This window comes from Castor canadensis, chromosome 9 (assembly GCF_047511655.1).
Source record: "Castor canadensis chromosome 9, mCasCan1.hap1v2, whole genome shotgun sequence".
NCBI classification, from domain to species: domain Eukaryota; kingdom Metazoa; phylum Chordata; class Mammalia; order Rodentia; family Castoridae; genus Castor; species Castor canadensis.
This window is the reverse complement of record NC_133394.1, coordinates 136857007-136879286: the sequence shown is the minus strand read 5'-3', so window position 1 is coordinate 136879286 and position 22280 is coordinate 136857007. Positions and strand designations below refer to the sequence as shown.

The following is a 22280-nucleotide window of genomic DNA, read 5'->3' as shown; positions in this document are numbered from 1 at the left end:
AGGGCACTCTGTGATGTTCTTAACCATAGATCTCTAGAATTTGTTCATATGGCCATGAAACTGAATATTTATAAATACTGAACTCAAAGGGATGATGTAACACATATTTATCCTGCTCAAATAGCTCCTAAAAAGGATTGACAACACTAGCACCAAGTGGGCAACTGGTTTATTTTCTCAAAAAAAGAATAACTGAATTATACATTTGAAAGAAGTTGATAATCGTCCGTGATAATATACTGTCCCTGGCTCCCAGTCTGCACACTGACCCATGGAGAAGAGCAGTGAAATGGCACAGTCATTTTGCCCAAGCACATCTGGGTTTGGTTTAAAGCACTGAGTCATATCATAATGTCTAGATTTGTCCTTTAAATTAGCATACCATTATCATGTTTTCTGACAGGAAACTGTACAGATTGCAAATGGGGTTGGACTTAGAATTCAATCATGAATTAAAGCAGTGACAGTGCAGACATTAAATAGTAAACTTTGGCTTGTTGAGTACCTATATAATCTAAATTATTTCAAACTTAAGAGGAAGAGAAAGGCAGCAAGTGAATAGGTTTTTGAGAAAGGTGGAAGCCATATGAAAGCACCCACTTAAAAAAAGGTGATATTCAACTACAATATATTATTCTATATTAGGGATTACTAATAATTAGTGATTTCTTAGCTTTCTGAGTTTCTCAAATTAGCAATTCAAATTGGTTGCTATTAGAAGCACAAGCAATGAAAACTTTACAGACCTCCTAAACCACCTTTTTCTTACAGAACTCAAAGCAAATGCAATACAGCCCACTGAACAAAGATAGAAAGGGATAACATTATAAAATATCAATTATTGTATTTTTAATGCTTTTATTTTTTTCTTTTGGAGGTACTGTTTGCTGGTCCCCTAAGTATATGACTGATCTAATTAATGATTAATCCCACATTGCATTCAAGTTATTCCAAATGTAATTTGCAACTTATTCATTATTATAAGGGAGGGGGGTCTTTAAAAAAGTGAATGGAAGTCAACTACCTGACCAACTTAGGTACCCTGTCCTGGTTCCCTTGGTGGCTTGATGAATGAATTTTAGAGCTAATTTAGTCAAATGAGTCAAAGAGCAGTACATGTATTCCTGTCCTCAAGTCTATAAAAATATACTTCATAAATGCAATATGGTACAAGAAAGAAGACCATGCGGAGGAAGGAAATCAACCAGAAAATCTTCTTGTAGATAATTCATTAAATAGTTCCACTATGCCTTCAAGACAGATTTCAAAGTCTTTAGCCTGAGATACAGCACCCTTTAGAATCTGCCTTCCACTAAACCCTGTCAACTTACTTCTTGTCCTCCTTGTATCCTAGTTTTACAGTTAAATGACTAATAGTTTCCCAATATACCAAACTATTTTCCTGAGATTTAGTATGCACAATAGCCCCTGCCTCAAACAGCAATGGTCAATAAAAATATAATGCACCATAAGTACTTTTTAAATTTCTAAGAGCCACATGTAATGAAGTAAAAAGAAACTGAAAATAATGCTAATGACATAATATATTTTATTTAGCTCAATATATCTAAAATATTATCAACTTGTGATTGATACAAAATATTAGATATTTTCACTTTTTTTGTACTAAATCTTCAAAATCCAATCCCACAGTGTACTGTGCATCTTAATTCTGCCTAGCCAACCTAGTCATGGCTGCCATATTGGACAGCGCAGGTATAGAAAACTTTTGCTCTTCTTTCTCCTAAGATTTGTATCATCTCCTTAGTGATGCCCTTTCTCATTTCCAGGTCCAGATGCCTACTTACATACCACCACCACTTTAAATGGAACCTCTATCATACCGCTTATCACACAGTATTGCCTCTTTGGACATCCTTATCTGCCTTGAATCTCTCTGTATGTGGGGACCAGATCGTACTTGATTTTATATCCTAAGCAACTGGTTAAGGTTTGTCACAGAAAGAATTATGAGTTTTCATTTGTGTTAAACAGAAACAGCATATACTTTGTAAAGGGGAACAAGTTGAACAAAAAGTCCAAAATCTGTGTTAAGCACTTACTATCTATAGGTCACAGTGTTAGTAAACAATTTCTATGTCCTTATTCTTTCTACAAATCTATTTAAAACAAAAACTTAAAAAAGTATCAAAGCAAAAATTTGCACCTGGTTAATGTATAAATGATTTCATATAAGCCAAGTTGACATTTGCACTCTGATAAGTCCTCTTTCAAAGAGAATTGATAAAGATTGTCTTAGGCAAGGAATTAACTAAGGGACTAGTCAACAATCAAGACACAAAGAGAAGGCAGGGTGATATTTACCTTCAAGCTTAGAAGAGGGCCTCAAGAATACTTTCTGCTCATCTAGACAAACTGTTCTATTTCATGTATTCGTGAGCCAAACTAGCACAAAGACAATCTCCCTCCCTTTCTTTACTCTAGTTATGTAAGTGGCACTAAATTATGCCTTTGAAAGGCATGTCATCCATCTACATACTTTTTATTAAAATGTTAATCTGGCTCAATTTAGAACTACATCGTGTTTTTCCCACATAAGCAAATATATGGTAAAAGTATTAATCTCGCTCTTTAATGTATTATTTTTGAGAAATAACATCAAGAATTTTATAATATATGAATTTGCAAACACTGAAGTGAAATGAATTTGCAAACACTATTTTCTTATGCACTTGTTCAACATGGTTCTCTTGTGTAATGATTAACTGTAATGTGCCATACTAAAAGGATTTGTAAACTATATGGTGCTGTATAAATGTGCATTATTATAATTATTGAATTGGCCATTAATTAAATACAGTGATATTAGAAAAATTGAAATTTTAATTTTCATTAGTCTTCGTGGGTGTAAACTAATGATACTCTGGCAAATCTTAATATCACAGCTCATTTGAAAGTTGAGAAAAATGAGGAAAAATGCAATTTGCACAAGGCCTTTTATTCAGTCTTAGGTAGATTGAGTTAAATGGCACCAAGCACTAACTGTTCAAGTACTTCTCCCTTCTTTCTCCTTGAGTGCCTGTGATTAACAAACCTCTCATTTAACCTTTTTCCTCCAGCTGGTAACTGTTGCTAATGCCTGATTTTTGACTCCAGCTCTTTTATAAAAGTTCTTCAAAAATTTGTTGCTATATTAGGTTTTCTTAAAAGTACCATAGAAACCCAATCTATATAGTTAAAAACTCATTTCTCTAAGCATTGATTAGCTTATATACAAGGTATGTCACATGGTGATTTTCACTTAACTGACTCTGAGCAGCTTGCACAGACAGCAGCAGGTGCAATGCACCAAAGTCATGCTCTAGCTTATTGATTGGCCATGGCCCCCTGAAGGACCACATTGGGAAAGACTTTGAGGCTCTGGGGGGCTCAGAGAAAGAGTTCTATGGTTGATTAGGAGTGTCTGACATAAGCATGTACTGGATGTTGACAATTGGAGTGCTACATTTTTGCCATCCAAGGTCTAGATTGCTAAGCAGCAGTAGGAAGCTGAAGTAAAGTGTACTTATTAGCAGCCAGAAAGGTGAATGCATCAACCATCCTTTAGGATGTTCCCATGACAAGTAAGAAATGGTGACTCTCTTAGCAAGTCTCTCTCTATGGCAGACTTTAAAACCCAGTCTCATTATGGACATTCCAATCCTCGTGTTTATCAGAAAGGTGAAATCTGAACCCAAACAGACTTCCTCCTTGTCCACTCACAGAAAGAAGCAATAGGAAACAGTGAGAAAATCTCATCCTTTCAAACTGGTGTTCACTACTCTTTCCATCTTTCCAAAACAAAACTTGAAAATAGTAATGAACTTCAAGATGCAGCCATGATGAGAAATATAGTAACTTAACATTTTTTTCCAATAAGCTGTGTTAAGAGTGAATGAAAATTTCTTGATATTTTAAAACCAAGAGAGCGAATATTGCCTATTTTAATAGAGCCTTAGCTTTAGTTTGTTTGCTGCTCTACTAAAAAAAAAAAACAACCATCCTTACCCAATCTTGATCTCCCATCATCCAGAACCATGAGCCAAAATAAATATCTTTTGTTTATAAATCAAAAAAATTAATTAATTACTTAATTAAAAATTTAAAAAATAATAAAATAAAAAGAAAGTGAGCTTCAAGCTGCTTACAATTGCCTTCTGCCTCTGCCTCTCCCTCTGTTTGGCCCTTTCAGATTCCCGCTTCTCATACTCTTTGTGGTATTCTTCCTTCTTCAGCCTTTCGTGCTGATATGCCTCATAGCTGTCATACCTGGGAAACATAACTTCATCATTAAGTCAACCACCTCCATTTGCATAAGCAGAAGAAATCATTGTGGGGAAGGGAGAAGGGTTTTGGATAACGTCTTGTCCAAAGACATTCAGACATTTACAAAGGAAGGGATGAAAGCAGCTGAAGGAAAAGGACATGCCTTATTACCTGGGCCTACGGCTATAGGGTGATCTTGAACGTGATCTTACATACAAGGGAGAATTTCGGTGTGTGCGGTGTCTGTAGTGGCTTGACTCATAGTAGTAGCAGGACCTGGGAGAGAAGAGAAAAACAAAAGGAACATTTGCAACTGCCACTTATCCCGAGTTTATCAGCACTACTGAACATCCTCTTGAATACTGTACTACAAAAACTGGCCTTTCCTGCCTAGCTGCTAGTGAGATGTTCCCTTGTCAGCTCGGCCTGGGAGTGAGGTGCTCTCTCCCCGCACCTCTTATTGATGTTAACACAGCACCAGGGCCGGTACACTGTCAGCTTTATCTTGCACGGATCTTGACTACCCTGGCACAGGGCAGCTCTCCAGGTAATGGAAAAAGTTAAATGAGCAAGTTTCTTACAAATTGCTCTCTCTGATCTAACTGGCTCAAAGCACCGTGCTCTGGGCTGAGATTTTTTAAGAGAACATGGGGAGAAAGAAACGGATAACACGTTAGTTCTGGCAGCACTGGGAATGCAGCAGTGGTGGGTGGAGTGGGCTGAGTCTGGGGTTTGAATTCTTTCTTTGACTTCCTGGGAAACATCTTAGTTGCTGCGTGGGTTTTAACAAGGTTTACCTTGAGGAGGATCTACTTCCCGGGGACCTTGATCTTGACCTGGAATATGGAGATCGGGAACACGACCTGTGTCGAGAAAAGGACCTTGAACGAGAGCGCATCCTTTGGGGTCTTTGAGAAAATAAGGATTTGGGTGGTGAGACTGAATCTCTACACGGAGAGTGAAAAGAAGAGCAAGAAGGCGACACATCGAACAATGAATAGGATTGCGTGCCATCCCAAGGGTAGCTCAGTTTATCACTTTCATCTTCGCTGTCATCAAACAGGCCATCCATGGCTAGTCCTGAATTTATAAACATAGGTAGTTTGGAGAATTGTTCATTACTGAAATCACTGTCCCTCAGTTCACTGGTCTTGCCTGCTTCGTCGTCAAAAACAGCTTGACTGGGATGACCGAAGTGCTTGTTCAGCTCTGCTCGGATTTCCTGGTCTTGGAGCTGTTTTCTGGTGCTGCTAGGAGAGACCTGCTTGCTGGCCTCCAAAGTCTCTCTCAGGTAGCACTGGTCTGAATCCGTGGAAGAACAAATGTGCCCCTGCCAGTCAGAGGAGGCATCTTTGTAATTTAGTTGTCTAGAGTCTTGGAGCTCCTTTGATATATTGATGACTATTTCCGTTTTGGAATTAAGTGACTGACAATAGTCATGGTCACCAAACAGCCGTAGACTGGGCCTCTTAGCCTTCCTTTCCTCGTGTCCACTGCCGAGCATGGAGGACTTGCTGAGTTGTGCATACAACTCAGATTGCTCGGGCCCTTTCTTGGTGGAGTGATTGCTTTGGGTACCAGAAGACTCACTGTACCGGGGCTTTTTTGATGGCGGTGGCACCACAGTCTTGCAAGAGGACTTCAGCTTTGGAGAAGCCCTGAAAGGATTATCCTGGTTGGCTTTGTGAGGAGGAGTGGTGGGTGGAGTTAGGCCTATAACAACAACAGAAAAAAAGCAAAAGAAAAACAATAAAAAGAGAAAAGAGACAGAGATAATATTCTTACATGACAAGACACATCTCCTAACTTTTTTAAGAATTCAGGCAAGGGTTAAAACTGTATGAAGAAAAAGAAAGCTAAATTCATGACAAGACCTGAAAAACTGATTCTTCCCCTAAGCCTCTGTCACCCAGAAAAGATGGATTGACAAAGCAAGGAAGCAGGGACAGCCACGATATTTGTATTCAAACACCAATGTTAACAAATCTGGCTTTCCAGAAAACACGAATGAATGTGCCACCACTGGCCTTGATGACACCAGGCATTACCGGCGCTCACATTTCCAAGGGTATTGCATAACGGAAAATCTGTGCAGTGGGACCCAGGAGTCATAGGCTATCCTTGGCATTTGTCTGCAAATAGCATTGCGGAGGATGTAGTATCCCAGCAGTCTTTGTCCAGTCAAAAAATCTATTCTTGGAGCCAAGGAATTGAACAATTATACACACATACATATCTGACAGAATGATAGCAAGTGTTGGTCAGCATGGGAGTGCACAGACAACTCTGAAGTAAGCTCAGTAAAATGGGACAGACCAGGCGAATGAAGGGAACCACAGTCACTCCACCATGTGATGGTGATGATTCTTTGTCTCCACAGTTCATTAACTCAGTAAACCATGGCTAATGTAGGTATAATACATTCTTGTAAGCAGAACTAATGCGTTCTGTCTAAAATATAGTTCTGCAACAGAAACCTAAAGATCACTGTGCTGGGTGGGGACCATTTTATTTAGAGCACAACATCACTCAGAGTGATGAGACAGAAGGATTGAAACAAATTCAAGCTTCAGCAAGTAACTAATTAAATAAGGAAGAAATAAAAACAGAAAGAGGATACTTGTCAGTTTTTGTCTTTTTGACTCTGTCACAGAAGGACAGAGAATTTCTTCACAAGCTCTGTTGAGAGAGTCTGAGGCATAGGTCTCCCTCTAAGTTTACCTCTGGATAAACATGGCACATTCCTTCAAGTTGAGGGAGGATCATTGTGAACCGACTCCAAGGAACTTTGAAGAAGGATGGACTGGAGTTCAAATGACTTTATGCTTACAAGGAAACATTATAGTTTATAATAATACATTTTCTATTTAGGAGGATTGCTGTATGCTATTCAGCAAAAGTTTCAAATCCATTAACAAGCCCTAGACGCAAGGCAATTGCACATTTCAAGGGAAAAAATTCCTGATCTTGCTTTAATACACACACACACACACACACACACACACACACAAGAACCAAGTAGGCTACAGACAGACACATGAAATTTTGATATGAACAGAAAGACACTGCCTTGTTCTCATATTTACAATAAAGAGGTGGAAAAAATGTTTTCTTCCAAAAGAAATATCTTACACCAATATTTAATGACTTTTATCATTCATAGCTAATTCCCTATGAGGGGAGAAAGGGTATAAAAATGCAAAGGGATTTGGCTTTGGAATTCCATCCCAGAAGAGCTGAGAAAGCCAGGTAGATGCAAATCCAGAGAGGGGTACCCTCTCCTCCTTGAGCCAGTGTTGGTCTCACAAGAGCTTGCTTTGTATGCCCACCCCACTCTGCCGCAGCAGAAACTGAGGTGACATTTTCCTGAATAAAACGTCTGTTCCACAAGGTCCACTTCCATTTTGTTTCCTCTTTCATAAGTGAAAATGTCTTCTATTTGATCTAAGACATTCCTACAGGACCAGTTTTGTCTTTTATTTTCTTGTTTCGTTTCTCACTTATTCACATTCATTTCCACCACGTGCCACCTTCCATTACTAACACAGCAAATATAAAACTACTAATGCCCTGGAGAGAAATGATAAATTCTCAGATATGCCCTATGGGAGTCAAAGATGTTTAGGAACAACTAATGATAAATAAGGTCTCTTTGCTGAATAAATGCCAGGGTAATACACCAAAAAATGGAGCCCTTGAATTGGAGGAAATGCTGTCCAACACCTTAAAATTCAACGGTACAAATCTTTTCCAGATCACTCTAGTTTTGGGTAATTTTTACTTCTCTAGTAATTTACTGTCAGAATCTCTCATTTCTTGTGCGCTGCATATTCCTATATCTTCTTGCTTATCTTTTGTTTTGAATTGTGTCTTGCCTCCCAAAGAGATCATAAGCTCTCTTTGGGATGCCACTTGGATTTAATTATTGCAACATTTTAGAATTTGTTTTTATTTTTCTAGCTTCTCCTTTAGTAGAGGGTCTCACATTTCAAAGGTCTAAGAGTCTCATTTTTAATGAGATGGTTCACTGACCTCAGATGGAGAACCACGGCCTCGGAGCATCTCTGAGCACACTGTCTTGTACCCCTATATACATGTGCTTTAACTGACATTCTAGATTTATAAAAAGAAACCTAAACTTCAGAAATGCCAAATTAGGCCACTATTAAAGAGAGACTGGTTCTAAAAATAGCTCGACTATCTAGGGATTTTAAATATAGAAATTCTTTTTAGTCTTGAAGATTCGAAGCCCTTGTCCTAGTACCTAAGCTCATTATTACTTCAATAACTGGCTCTCAAGTTGCTCTTAGAAGATGCAACATACTGACTGAACTTTCTTTGAGTTAAAAACAAAGTTTTTTCCTCCTCACAGACTAGACAACCTCTGGTCACTGAGCAGACGTTCCCTGAACACCTACTATGTGCTAGATAGTGCATCAGAGGCTGGTATTTCAGACTCAGCCCTCGAGAACCTCATGATTCATTTTTAAAAAAGAGGCAGTACTTTCAAATTTGAAATAATTGTGCTTTTCTTACAAATATGCCTAAAGCTTAATGAAAATACTCAGACACAGCCAAATATGTCCTATGAGTGAAAATATCAGGACTATAAATTTCCGTTGACATCACTGCTTATCAGATGAGAGACACGTGTAGATCGGTGGGGGCAAATAATTTAGATAATTACCTAAACTTTTCGCTATTTTCCACAGTCTTTAATCAGAGGATCTCTCAGTGCTGCAAAACAGAAATCTCACAGATGACAAGACTTCTTATCGCCAAGTTCTTAATTAAAAATCTATTTCCAGATAGATGGAACCCAAGGCAAAACAAAAGTGCAAAGAACATTATTTTTTGTTTCTTTTGTCCTAGTGTCAAACTTTTAAGAGCAGCTGATGGGATAGGTCACCCCTGATTGCCCTGGATCAGTTGGTTTTCTCTAACCTGGCCTCCTCTACCCACCATTTCTTCCGCTGCAGGAGGAGGAAGGTCTGTCCTCAACTCCTCAATGCTGATACCTTTGCTCATCTTCCCACTAATCTCTGGTCTCTCAATTTCATGCCATAAGCCTAAATCAACAGTGTTAATGCCTCCCGTAATCTCCGGATTATTTCCTGTGTGTTGATTTTCTGGGGAATGTGTACATTTTGGCGTTGACAGTGCAAGGTATACTCTGTGCTCTCTCTTGAACTTAGCAGGTTTTGACAGATTTATGTGAGGACAGATGGCCATTACAGGCTGAAGGCTGACAAGAGGCAGTTCAGAGCATTGTTAACACACTTGCACAAACTCTCAGCAGTGCAGCTCTGTGCAGAATGTAATTCAGACTATAGCTTTTTTATTGCTGCCTATTTTCTTTTGTCAAAAGAGCCTGCTGTGCAGAGCAACAAATGGCAGCTATTACCCAGAATGTAATGGGTGTCAGACAAATCACGTAACACAAACAATCAAGAGTATGTAGGTCATATTTCAACAGAGCACAACCTTAGCAATATTTATGATTACTGCATTGAAATGTGCTCTATAATAAACAAGTACCTCTACATCACTCACACTTGTGCACTTCTGCACGGCAGATCCGAGAGAAGTGGCACACGATCTATAGTCATCTTTTTAAACAGCCCTTTTATTAAAAAAAAAAAGTCAGAGACAAGTTTTGTTTGTTTTGTTTTTCATTATGTGCTATAAAGCAATTTTCTTTGAGGATTTCTCTTTTTGGATTTGTTTGCTTAATTGAATGACTCTGATAAATGGTGAAGTCTCTGCTCTGTCGCTGGTACTCCAGATGCCATCCAACAAGTTCAGCAGAACGTGTTTTGGGTTTTTTTGGGTTTTTTTTCTTTTTTCATTTTGGTGTTGTAGTTTTTTGAATTGTACAGAATCTACTGCTAACTCTGTAACTAACTTTGAGTTTACTTCATAGTTGTATTTGGCTCGTATTGCATGCCAATTCAAGTATTTAAGGAAAAACAGTGAGTTTCTAATTTGTTTAAAAACTCACTAAGAGAGAGTAACTAGGTGAAGAGAGGGGTGTAATTTGTTCTGCTCACAAACTTTGGGCCTCCAAAACATGGAGTGGGTGTGAAGAAAACTTAGGAAAGCCTGATGCTCACTCAGTACTGCTGCTACCTCTATACCAGCTGTTTCAAGTATTTGGTTGATAGAGGCTTCTCTGGTGCCCCCTGTCCCTTGCTTTCCTAGGACTCTTCTGGGATCCACAAAATCCACTCACATAGCACAGAGGGGCCTCCTACACCCTACTCTGGTACTCTGGCTGGCATCAGTCTACTGTGACTGGGAATGTCCTACCTCTAAGTCATTCTATATCACCCATGATCATTAGGGAACAAACTGGCCTTACAGCAAAGCTTTGAAACATTCCTATGACATGTGCCTAACTCCGCAACTCTTGTTCAGGAAGATGGAGATATTATTAAATGGTCTCCATGCATTTTCCCAAAGCTGGGCCAGGGAACCTGGCATTGTAGGTATCTACCACCATAGCCCAAAGCTGGTATGGGGGAGGAAAGGGAGGAAATGACTTTGTTATCTTTGGCTTAAAAGAAATGGGATAGGACCATTTCCAGAAAAGAAAATTGAAGAAGAAAGGAAAGCTCAGTATAGACATTGGGTCAAAAAGAACAAGATGGAAAAGGAAGGATATGGTGAAAATAGGAATCTTCTGATAATGAGAGTTGCCAAACATGGGAATGGGCCATACAGAGAATTTGTTGGGTCTCCCTTTCTTGGATTCTTACTGCACAGAAATGGATTATATGACCTGTCAAAATCACTTTCCAGTTTTGTGACACTGTGATTTTCCTTTTAAAATTACTGAAAACTTTCCAGATTTTGCTTTAAGTCTGTTTTGCCTGTGATACATCACATGCAAAGAAGCAGATAACAAAAGTTTACACCAAATGTATGCTAGTCAACAATATTCCTTCTGGAAAATGAACATTTAAACGAGATGTTCCCCAAAAAAGATAAAATGAAATCCACATAAAAGAAGTTATAAATTAATGGGTTAACCAGTGTCTCAGGGTTTTGGTTTTTTTTTAATCATAGTTCCCCTCAAATATACACTGAATGACTGTTGACTTAAGCCAAGGGAAAACACTAAGTGAAAAATAGCATCAAATCACATGTACACCAATATTAAAACAATGTAGAAAAACATCTATCAATAGAGGAAAAATGCCAAGGCCCAGTTGTTGTTAGGGTGATGAGGCTGCTGATTATTTTGTTCTCTCATTTTCCTAATGAATTATAAAATAGCTGCATTGCTTTTAGAATGTTTATAGTAACAACAATACAAAGAATTTATATAATGTAGATACATGAAATTTTGGGGTCACTTTGGTCCATAACCAAATTCCTTCATGCCTTGTGGTTAAAACCATCACCTTGTTGAGCTGACATTGCTTTGCCATGTTCATTTCAGAAACAAGCAAACAAACAAAAAGATGGTATCACTCTGAAACTCTCCATATGCAATGGATTTAAATGCCTTCTGCCAAAAAAGCATTCTCTTTTCTCTCATCTTGCTTTACTAACAGCTATTTTGAAATCAAATTAGTTTTTACACCTGTAAAAGAGAAGAGTTTTTATTTTTTTTTATCAGCCAAAATGAGCTAGTTTAGGACAATCACAAAGAAGTCAGACCAGCTGGCAATACCTAATAAAGCAAACTTCCTATCTCATCCCTCCTGTCTCCCAAAGACACTACAGATGGGGCACAGACATTATTCCAGGGGTCTTAGAATTTTGTTGACTCTTTACATTTCCAGTTAAATGTTTGGAAAATTTCACTAAAATTTGTGAAAGTGGAGAAAAAGAAGATACCAGAATGCCTGGGCAACAACAGCTTGATCCACTTTCTCCACCTCAACCAAACAGATTAAGCATATAGACCAAGGATCAACAAATCAGGGTAAAAGTGCTATTTACACCCTCTGCACCCCCTGCTGCAACTGTAGCAGACATCACTAATTGATCAAGACAATCCCACTGAGTAGACTTGGCCTTTGAATCTTTTTCAACACAATGCTCCTAGCAGTCAATACCAATCAATGACACCTGGCAAGTGAAATGAAACCTATTTAACATAACAGATGTCAACTACTATCTTTAAAATTCAGACTTTAGGAAGGAGACAAACTCTGTGGTCAGATGGATCTACTTTGAACCTACAGTCCTTCTCACAGCTGGTGTCAACGTGGAGCTTTTTTCCTCAATAATGAAATATGCAGGGGATGTCACAATGGTAATAAATGTAAAGTGACAATTGTGGATGATTAGTCACCAGAATTTGTGTTTATAGAAGTAGTTGTTGTTGACAGAATATGAAAGAGCTCTTGTTTCTGCATTGATTTGCTAAATCTCACACCCACACCAAAAGGAGGATTTATTAAATTTTTGCAGAAACAGGTGTGTGTGTATGTGTGTGTGTCACAAAATAAAGAACTCCACATATAAGACTGGCACAGGATATAGCAGCAAGATCAAGAACATTAGAGAGCAAATGAAACAGTCAAAAGTTGAGGAGAAGCAAGGTACATTGGCTTAGTAGGTGAAGCTAACTGAGAATTAGTAGTTAAACACCTAGTATCTATTGAATACTTATACAGTATCCCGGCACTCATGTTAGTCTCATTTAATCCTCTGGTGACCCAGTGAGGTAAGATAATATAGTCATCTTCATTTGGCGGATAAGGACCCTGAGACTTAGGGGTGTTGAGTAAATTGATCTAGGCCATATGGTAGATGAGAGTAGATCCACGTTTTTGAACTTGGGTTTGTCTAACATCAAAGCAAGGATTTTCACAAAGTCACTAAAATATGTCATCTTCTTTAAAAAAAATTCTTAATAGTCTTTGGACTATACCTTCTCTTTTTAGAAAGTGTTTTTATTCACTTTAAACTACATGTCATTTTCATTTTTGCATGTTGAAAATGGTTAAATACTGGCAATGTTATATTTCAACCTCTGTTTTATTAGTTTGAGTCTGACAGTGATTTAAAATTGAAGAACTTTAAAGTTGAAGAAACTACGACCAAGAAAAGATCAAGGACACAGAAAGAGTCTTAGCAAACAAAAGACGAAAGACAAAAGTGTGTGTGTCATGGTGTAGTCCCTTACTATTTTCATCAGCCAGGCCAAAGTTATTGCCACCTATACAGCTCTCACATTTCCTGCCTTCTTGCTTCTGTCCATGCTCCAACATCTTCTCTCTTTTCTGCCTTCCTGCTTCAAACTCTGGTGCAGGTACATTTCTGCCTTAACTCTTCCCAAGTCACATTAGCCTCTGGAGAACTCAATTTCCTCCAAACTCTTCCCACAGGTCACCTTTGTCACTCACTGGGATAATGACATTGCCTTTGTTTAATTGTTTGTTTCATCCTTCAACTGTCTTCAAAGTTCTTGAAAAATCTTTTGCACAATCATTGTCTTTTACTTTGAAGCCATGTTACAGTGTTCCCTTTGTTAACTCCTTTTCTCTCTTTATGATTCTTTTGAGGTACAATCAATATTTGTCACATCCTACAAACACAATTAAGCAATACATCTAACTGAAGATTTTTACATAGGATGGGGACCATGGACATCAGACCTTGCAAAGCATAATCACAATATCTCTACTTAAAAAAACCTTCCTTCCCCTCATCACCACCTTATACCACTTCTAGACTACTTTGGCATCCTCCAAGTTCCTCTTCATCTCCTTGTTTTCCCATAGTTATAAATCCTTCCTTTATGTCATGCAATTTGGCCCTACCTCACTTCCCCACATCTTCACAGTTATTGCCATCATGCCCAGCAAGCTATAAACCACCCTCTGGGTCCATCTTTCTTAGAAGAAGGCAAAACATTACATACAGTAATTTTTCTTCTGTGCCGCTTACCAGTAAGCATTTTTTTCAGTAGACTACAAGCCCATGTCTGTGGCCTAAGAACATGTACTTAGTACATGTTAGGGCCAAGTACTGTTCTCTATGCTTTGCATGGATGTGTCTCTATTTACATTGGCTTCATACCCAGCAAGACCTGAGATATGGTCAACATAAAGCAGGTATCAAAAATACATTGATAAATTCATTCCCATTATACCCAATAACATTTCAACATTACCAAGAATAAAGGATTTAAGGTAATAAGACGACTATGAATCGCTGGCAGAAGTAAATATACTATATAAAAGTTTTAAGTGTTGACAAAATATTTCTTTATAAATCTCTACCTGCCTTTCAATTGAGTAGTTTACTAACTTCTTAAAATCATAAGCTATTTAAAATTTAAATGCCTGGGCTGGGGATGTAGCTCAGTGCTGGAGTGCTTACCTAGCATGTGCAAGGCCCTGGATTCCATCCCCAGCATGAAAAAGAAAGAAACAAACAAACAAAGGAGGGAGGGAGGGGGAGAGAGAGAGAGAGAGAGAGAGAGACAGAGAGAGAGAGAGACAGAGAGAGAGAGAGAGAAAGAAAAAAGAAAAGAGGGAGGGAGGGAGGGAGAAAAAGGAAGGAAGGGGAAGGAGAGAGGAAGGGAGGGAGGACAGACAGGAAGGAGAACTGGAGGAAGGGAGGGAGAATGGGAGGGAGGGAGGACAGGAGGGAGGGAGGAAGGAAGGAAGGAGGGAGGGAGGGAGGGAGGAAAGAAAGATCAAGTACCATCCAATAAGAAGAAATAGTCAAACCTCTGCCAAGAAGAAAATAAAATTAAGTCCTTTGTATAATACTACAATTTCACTAATAATAAAGGCAAATAAATGAGATGTTAATGTTAATTAGAAAAACACTTTTAAAATTAAGATACCCCTCCCCAAATTACAAAGATGTCATAAAGCAAGTATGTCTATTGGGGATAATGGGGAGGTAAGTACAAATACCCTTTTGGAAAGCTGATTGGCAATGTAAATATCAGACTCTTGTGATATTTATACACTTAGTTTGATACTAATAACCAGTAGGAATCTATTCTGAGAAAATAAGTTAAAAAGATTTATGAACACATGAAAAAATGCTCACTGTCTCTAGCCATAAAGGAAATGCAAATCAAAAAGAATTAACCTAGAAGGGAACACACACGCACAGGAAATTAATGTGAGTCAACTCCCTGTATAGCTATCCTTATCTCAACCAGCAAAAACCCTTGTTCCTTCCTATTATGGCTTATACTCTCTACAAGAAAATTAGAAATAAGGGCAAAACAGTTTCTGCTGGGTATTGAGGGGGTAGGGGGTAGAGGGAGGGGACAGAGTGGGTGGTAAGGGAGGGGGTGGGGGCAGGGGGGAGAAGTGACCCAAGCCTTGTATGCACATATGAATAATAAAATTTAAAAAAAAGAAACATACTCAGAAAAAAAAAGTAAAAAAAAAAAAAAAAACCGCATTAAGATTCCACCTCACTCGTTAGAATAGCCATCATGAAAAACAACACCACCAACAGGTGTTAGCGAGGATGTGGGGAAAAAGGAACCCTCATATACTGCTGGTGGGAAGGTAAGCTAGTGCAATCACTCTGGAAAAAAATATGGAGGCTTTTAAAAATCTAAACATAGATCTGACATATGATCCAGCAATCCCACTCCTGGGGATATACCCAAAGGAATGCGACACAGGTTACTCCAGAGGCACCTGCACACCCATGTTTACTGCAGCACTATTCACAATAGCCAAGTTATGGAAACAAACAAGATGCCCTACTATTGATGAATGGATCAAGAAAATGTGGTATTTATACACAATGGAGTTTTACTCAGCCATGAAGAAGAATGAAATCTTATTATTCTCAAGTAAATGGATGGAACTGGAGAACATCATTCTGAGCGAGGTTAGCCAGGCTCAGAAGACCAACAATCATATGTTCTCCCTCATATGCAGACTTTAGATCTAGGGCAAATACAGCAATGTGGTTGGACTTGGGTCACATGCTAAGGGGAGAGCACATACGGGAAGCATGGGGATAGGTAGGAAACCCAAACCATGAAAGTGTCTGATGTCCCCACTGCAGAGGAGCTAATACAGAAACCTTAAAGTGACAGAGGTCAATATGGGAAGGGGATCAGAAACTAGTGAAAAGGTCAGGTAGAGATGAATCAACTTGGGTTGTAACACACTTGTACATGGAAGCAATGCTAGGAATCTCTCTGTATAGCTATCCTTATCTCAACTAGCAAAAATACTTTTGCTTATGTCTTCTCTTCAAAAAAAATTGGAGAAAAAGGAAGAACAGGTTCAGCCTGGAAGCGAGGGGGGTGGGGGTGAGAGGGAGTGAGCAGGGAGCAGGGAGGAGAAATGGCCCAACCAATGTATGGACATGTGAATAAATGAATAAAAATTTTAAAAAATGATTTATGAACAGAGATTCTACTGCAGTGCTATTTCAAACAATGACATTACAAAACAACCTAAACATAAAACAAAAGGCTTATGATTAAATACTTTTTTATATTCCTACTCAAACTAATACTGTACAGAACTCTGATAGCCTGGTAATACAGTTTGAGATGATACAAAAATCTTCATCAAAACTTAAATTGAAAAATTAAGAAGCAAGAGTATATGTACATGCACTCACACACACACACAAAATGATCACAGATGTGTGAAATTATCTGTACCCAATGCTATCTTGACGCTTTAGAACAATGAAGAAGTTTTCAACTAGTTTATATTTTTGACTCGTTCATAGTAAGTTCATTATTTATAAACAGAGAATAATATAAGTTTCTTTAATGGAAAGCTTGATATTGGTACATACAATGGAAGCTCTCTCTCCCCTCTCTAAAACAGAGGAACTGACTAATACCTACAACATTCTGAATGCGCCTAATTAATGGATTCCTTTCATCTGAATTATCACCAAGAGCCACAGTGGTATATTTTCCAAAATGAGTTCATGTTCATTGTACCAATGATTGATTTCATGTAAGATGACAAAATACACAAATGAGTGGAATGTGACTATGAAAATTATTTCCATAAAAATAGGCACACTAAGAATAAGTTGCTAGAAGAAATGCTGTCAAATTTGTTTGGGGTAGGTGGTATTGTAAAACATTGGGGAAAATCTTTAAAATTTAGAAAGATTTTGCACTCAGATTACCATACAAATGTTTTTAATTCTTTTCCTTCAAAGAACAAGAAAAGTAAATACCATCTATGATCTATCACTGGTGTGACTCATGTAAGAAAGACGAATGAACCCCCAGTTAACAAATTTATGCTCAAGGTAAAGGTCTGTATGTCTTACCACACATATCTTTTTTTAATGTATGTCTAACTGTTTCAACCAAAAGTAAGATACAAAATTGAATATGCTTGAACCAACTTTTTAAATAAACCCATCAATTACTTGTTCTCAGTGGTCAGATAAGAAGACTTCTACTGTATATAATGTGTACAAATAAAAGTTACTTCTAATTATATATGTAAGTTATAATTTATTATAAAAAATCACATTATGCTTGTGCTTATAAGTGTATATATGTGTGTATATGTGCAGCTAAATAGAAAGCTATATTTGTATAAATAGAAAGCTATATTTGTATACAAATGTATGTATGTGTGAGTCTGCATACACATACACTATTTATACACCATGAAATTAACTACTCTACTGCTTGACCAAATCATGCAATCATGCAGTGGACCTTTCATAAGGAGGTAATTTAGCAAACTCAAAGTGTGAAATTAAACTTAGTGACAATGAGCGTGTAGGCACCATAGTTCTGCTTGAAAGCATCTTGTTTGACTTACTGTTCCTTTATCCTTATCAGCAATGACCAGAGCCAAGGAATTTCTTGTTCAGACATCCTAAGATTCACTCTCTGGTGTGGTTCAAGTTCCTACACCTAAAACTCTCAGCAGAGAGGCACCATTCACAAGCAACTCAGAAGTTTGCCTAGGAACTCTTCAGTTAGTCCACCTGTTCAAGCTCCTTCCTCTTCATGTGAAGTAAAGACTGGCTAAAGGAGTTCACAGGTCCCAAATGATGAAGGAAATTACTCTTGTTGGAAAACAGATAAGAACATTTTGTTTTGATGAATGGGCATATTTTCAGTGTTCTCTTTTGCTGGAAAGATATAAAAATAGTGACATGTATAGGATAGAATGTGCTCTAAATGTGGCACAGAGTGAGAAAATATTCCAAGAGAAATATTGACCATTAATAAACCTGTATTCAAGATTTTCCCCTTGCTCTCCAGCTCCATGATCACGTACATGCTACTTAATATCTCAAAACCAATTTCCTCACCTTAAAAATAAGAAAACTACCAAAAACTCCACGAGGTCGCTGTGAAATTTACTGGAACTACTTATATGCCTGACACATTTACTAGTGGGGACAGCCAAAATGTTCATTTCTCCTCCTACTCAAATTTCATTGTCTTCACACAAAATAGGGTCCTTTGAGGATCCAAAGCAAAAATACACACCAGAAAGTCTGGCCTGTTCTGACATATGATAAGTATCTTTCAAACATGTTTCAATTCAATTTTTTTTAAATAAGCAACTGAAAATATTTATAATTTCTTGTCCAATTTTTGTTGTACTCTTTATTTCATTGATCACATAGAATATATTTTATTACCTAATAGATATTTCACAAACACATACACACAATTTCCAAGTGAAATATAAGACTTACCTGCAGTTCCAGAGAGTTCCACACTTAAGGTTCGTTCAATAGTCTTGTTCTCAAATGGGGAACCCTTGGGGTCACTGGAAGATATGGCACATTTATAAAAACAAACTGAAATGGAGTTGCTGTAGCCAAATGTGTTAGAACCCCCTTCCCTTTCTGAAAATGGTTGCATTTCTTAATACTTACTTTGGTGACTCTGGGGTCAGAGGAAGAGATAAAGTTGTTGGTTTGGCTAAAGGGAAAAACAAAGAAACTAATTATGAAATATTGAGTGTTTTTCAGATTTATTTGCTTTTTTCTACACTCAAGTTGGAAACAGAGTCAGGAAGCTGGAAGACTAAACTAAGGAAATCCCTGAATATTGGCTCAAAGTCAGACAACAGTCCATTATGCTAAAAGTAATTCCAAGCAACATTTGCATTAGTAAACGATCATTCGAAACACATACAAAAACAGAATTTTCCCAAAAATGTACCACCTTTTTAAGGATACAAAATTTGCATCCTACCATCAGAAAGAAATAATGTTTTCTGTTTTAATTTGGAATACAGTGCATGGTTTGTTCAGACAAGAAAACAGCAGAGTAAGTACAAAGTGACAGAATGTTATGAATATTCAGTTGATTTTACTTCTAAAATGTATAATTTTATATCTAGTCCCGAGAATAAGTTATTTCTGTGAGGCCAAAGCTCATGCAATAACCATTCCATTCACTGGAAATTAATTGAGAGATTATGGCAAATTGTGGGCATTGACCCAGATGGCCTAAATGGAGTTCACATCTCCAAATCTGTAGACAATTGAAGGAAGATCCTATGTTAATCAGTAAAGAGATTGATAGACTTGCAAGAAGAGCTCACTACTTCCTTTCAATCTTCCCTAAATCTTCCTTTAAAAAGTATTTCTCGGTAATGAACGTGGAAATAAGAATCGTCTTATTCCAATATTTCAATTATTCTCCAAGTCAGCCTTGTATTTTGAACAGAAAGAAGGAAATACATGATGAGAAACACACTTGAGGTTTACATCCACATATTAAGTATTTATATAGGTTTACCTATATATAGGTATAGGTTTACCTGTGGAGATAGATGTGTGTAGGGTTATGCCAACCTTTCTCATTAAATAACTACTTTGAGAAGGTCAAGAGGTAGTTATTTATGCAATAAATAAACAGAGTTGAAACCAAAAGGGTCTTAGGAATAAAATTTCTTGTTTTATAAATGAAGAGTCTGAGACCTAAAGGTGCTAAGTGATCTCTGAAGGGTTATAAAACTGGTTACTGGCAGAATTGGCCAAAATGATGTTTCTTTTCATCCATTATCAAAAGGAATTGTATTCAACAGACTTTAAAATAAATTAATCAACCCCAGTAATTAAGGTCCTCTGAAATGTGAAAATATTATTTATGTTCAAATTAGCCTGAAATTAGGTACTTTAGTTGGATAAATAGTATTTACATACTTAATTTGTAGATTTAGACTTAGTTTTTAAACAATTGAATAGTATATCATCTGTCCAGTGTGCATCCAGAAATATGAAACTCATGCTGTCTCATACAAATTAGGTACATCGATTAATTGGCTTTTACGTATATACAGATAAATGAGCTGATTGTACATTAATTTTTGAGTATGTCTAATTTAATGAGCCTTTCAAAAATAATGAGTTTATGAAGGAACTTCACTCACTTTTATGGTGTTCAGCTAATAATTAGGGTAATTCACACAGGTGCTATAGAAAATATGACCTGATATGGAAAGATGTGCTATATGACACAATAAATGTACAACGAAAATCAAAAACAGAAATTCCAGTATTTGAGATGTAAAACAGACTGTCTGAAATGCTCAAAGGAAGACCTCTGAAATTCTGCTAGCTGGGCACAGGTAAAGCCAAGGGCAATGAAAGAAGAGGAATCCGAGCAGCCATATTTAATGGAACCAAAGGCAAACAGGAAATGCGAGCCATAGGAGGAGTGTAGCCTCCAAACCACCCTCAGAACAAATCCCTGAATAAACCAACACTCACAAACACGCACTAGAAGATACTGACTTGGTTTATCGTGAATTTTATCACTGTTTCAAGGACTGGTAGACCAGAGACTGCTAGGATTCTGGATGACAGGAATGCATCTTTTTCATGCAGACCATGCTATTTTTGGATAAATGCATTTGCAGATGAATAAATGAATAAATGAGATGCCAACGTATAACAAAAGCTAAGACTATTATCCTCAGAAATGAATGAGAACACGGACCCAGATATTACAGAGACAGCATATGAAGTTCAATGAGAGAATATTTACAGCACATTAAGAAAGGTAACCTTGTTACATCCTCTTTGTCATGGTCTCGTCATGTAATTTCTACTTTTTGATTTTGAATGATAAGTTAAATAATCTCTGAAATAGAGCTTTTATTGGTTATTAACAGCCAGACATGTTTCTTTTTTTTAGGCCTTAATAACTACAGGATTTCTTTCTTTTTTCATAAGCAGGCCTTGTTCTGGAATAAGCCTTTTTTTATTCCTTATCACAGATATAGACCTTAAAAATCCCACATGTAGACTGTCTCACCTAGAGAATATATCTTCCATAGGCCTATTTAATTTTTCATTGCCAGGATTTGTAAAAGTCTACAGTAATGTTTAGTGGTAAGTGGACTTTAAAAAAAAAAATCTCAAAATCAAAAAGTGTAAAAAACAGAAAAAAGCTTTAAACCTTGTGCTGCTGGTCTGGCTTCCTGATCACAGGGCTTCACTGAGCTCAGGACTTTAAATTCAGCTCCAGAAAATGAATGTTATGACCAGGATAAGGTGGAGAGAGGCCCAGTGAATTCTTCCACTCACTCAGAAGAGCAAGTCAGCAAGTCAAGCCAGCTCCTTTCACCCAGGCCTTGAGCACCATGAGTCCATCAGCATGGAGGGGTCCTTTCCCCTAAAAAACTGTGATAGTGCTGCTAATTGGGAAACAATCCAGGCAAAGGGAGCTGGAAGTGACTTGGGTTAATTTTGCTAAGTACCGTCTCCCCAAACTGACACACAAAGAGATGGACAGCAAATTTAACATACCCAGCAGGAAAAACCTAATTGAGAACCAATTTAAAGTATTACAGGAAAGTTCCTGAAAGTTCTGTGCTAATAGTACAGTACAGAGGAGAGAAGAGGAATTCTAAACCCTGGGAAAGAAAAGACTTTTAAATCACCAGCAACTTCAGCATACCTGTACAGAATACTCATGGTTCAAAACATGTAGAACTACCATTCTGCAACTAGAAGAAGGTAGAGAAACCAAAAGAAAGAAAAGGCGTGGGTATTTACAATTGTTGTTTTAGAATATGCCGCTTTCCACTACAAGGTTTGAGGTA

The 22280-nt window shown here is 37.6% G+C and overlaps 1 protein-coding gene across 5 annotated transcripts in view; it reads right to left on the bottom strand.

The window, feature by feature from the left end:
- The window catches only part of Ppargc1a (PPARG coactivator 1 alpha), a 628461-nt gene that overhangs the window by 13032 nt on the left and 593149 nt on the right, over positions 1-22280 (bottom strand). For all 5 annotated transcript variants that reach the window (XM_074042525.1, XM_074042524.1, XM_074042523.1 and 2 more), the window contains 5 exons: positions 19099-19144; positions 18916-18989; positions 5064-5979; positions 4438-4542; positions 4149-4269 (listed from right to left, as the gene is read on the bottom strand). In XM_074042525.1, coding sequence (XP_073898626.1) covers positions 4149-4269; positions 4438-4542; positions 5064-5979; positions 18916-18989; positions 19099-19144 — 1262 coding nt within the window. The remainder of the gene's footprint in view (positions 1-4148; positions 4270-4437; positions 4543-5063; positions 5980-18915; positions 18990-19098; positions 19145-22280) is intronic.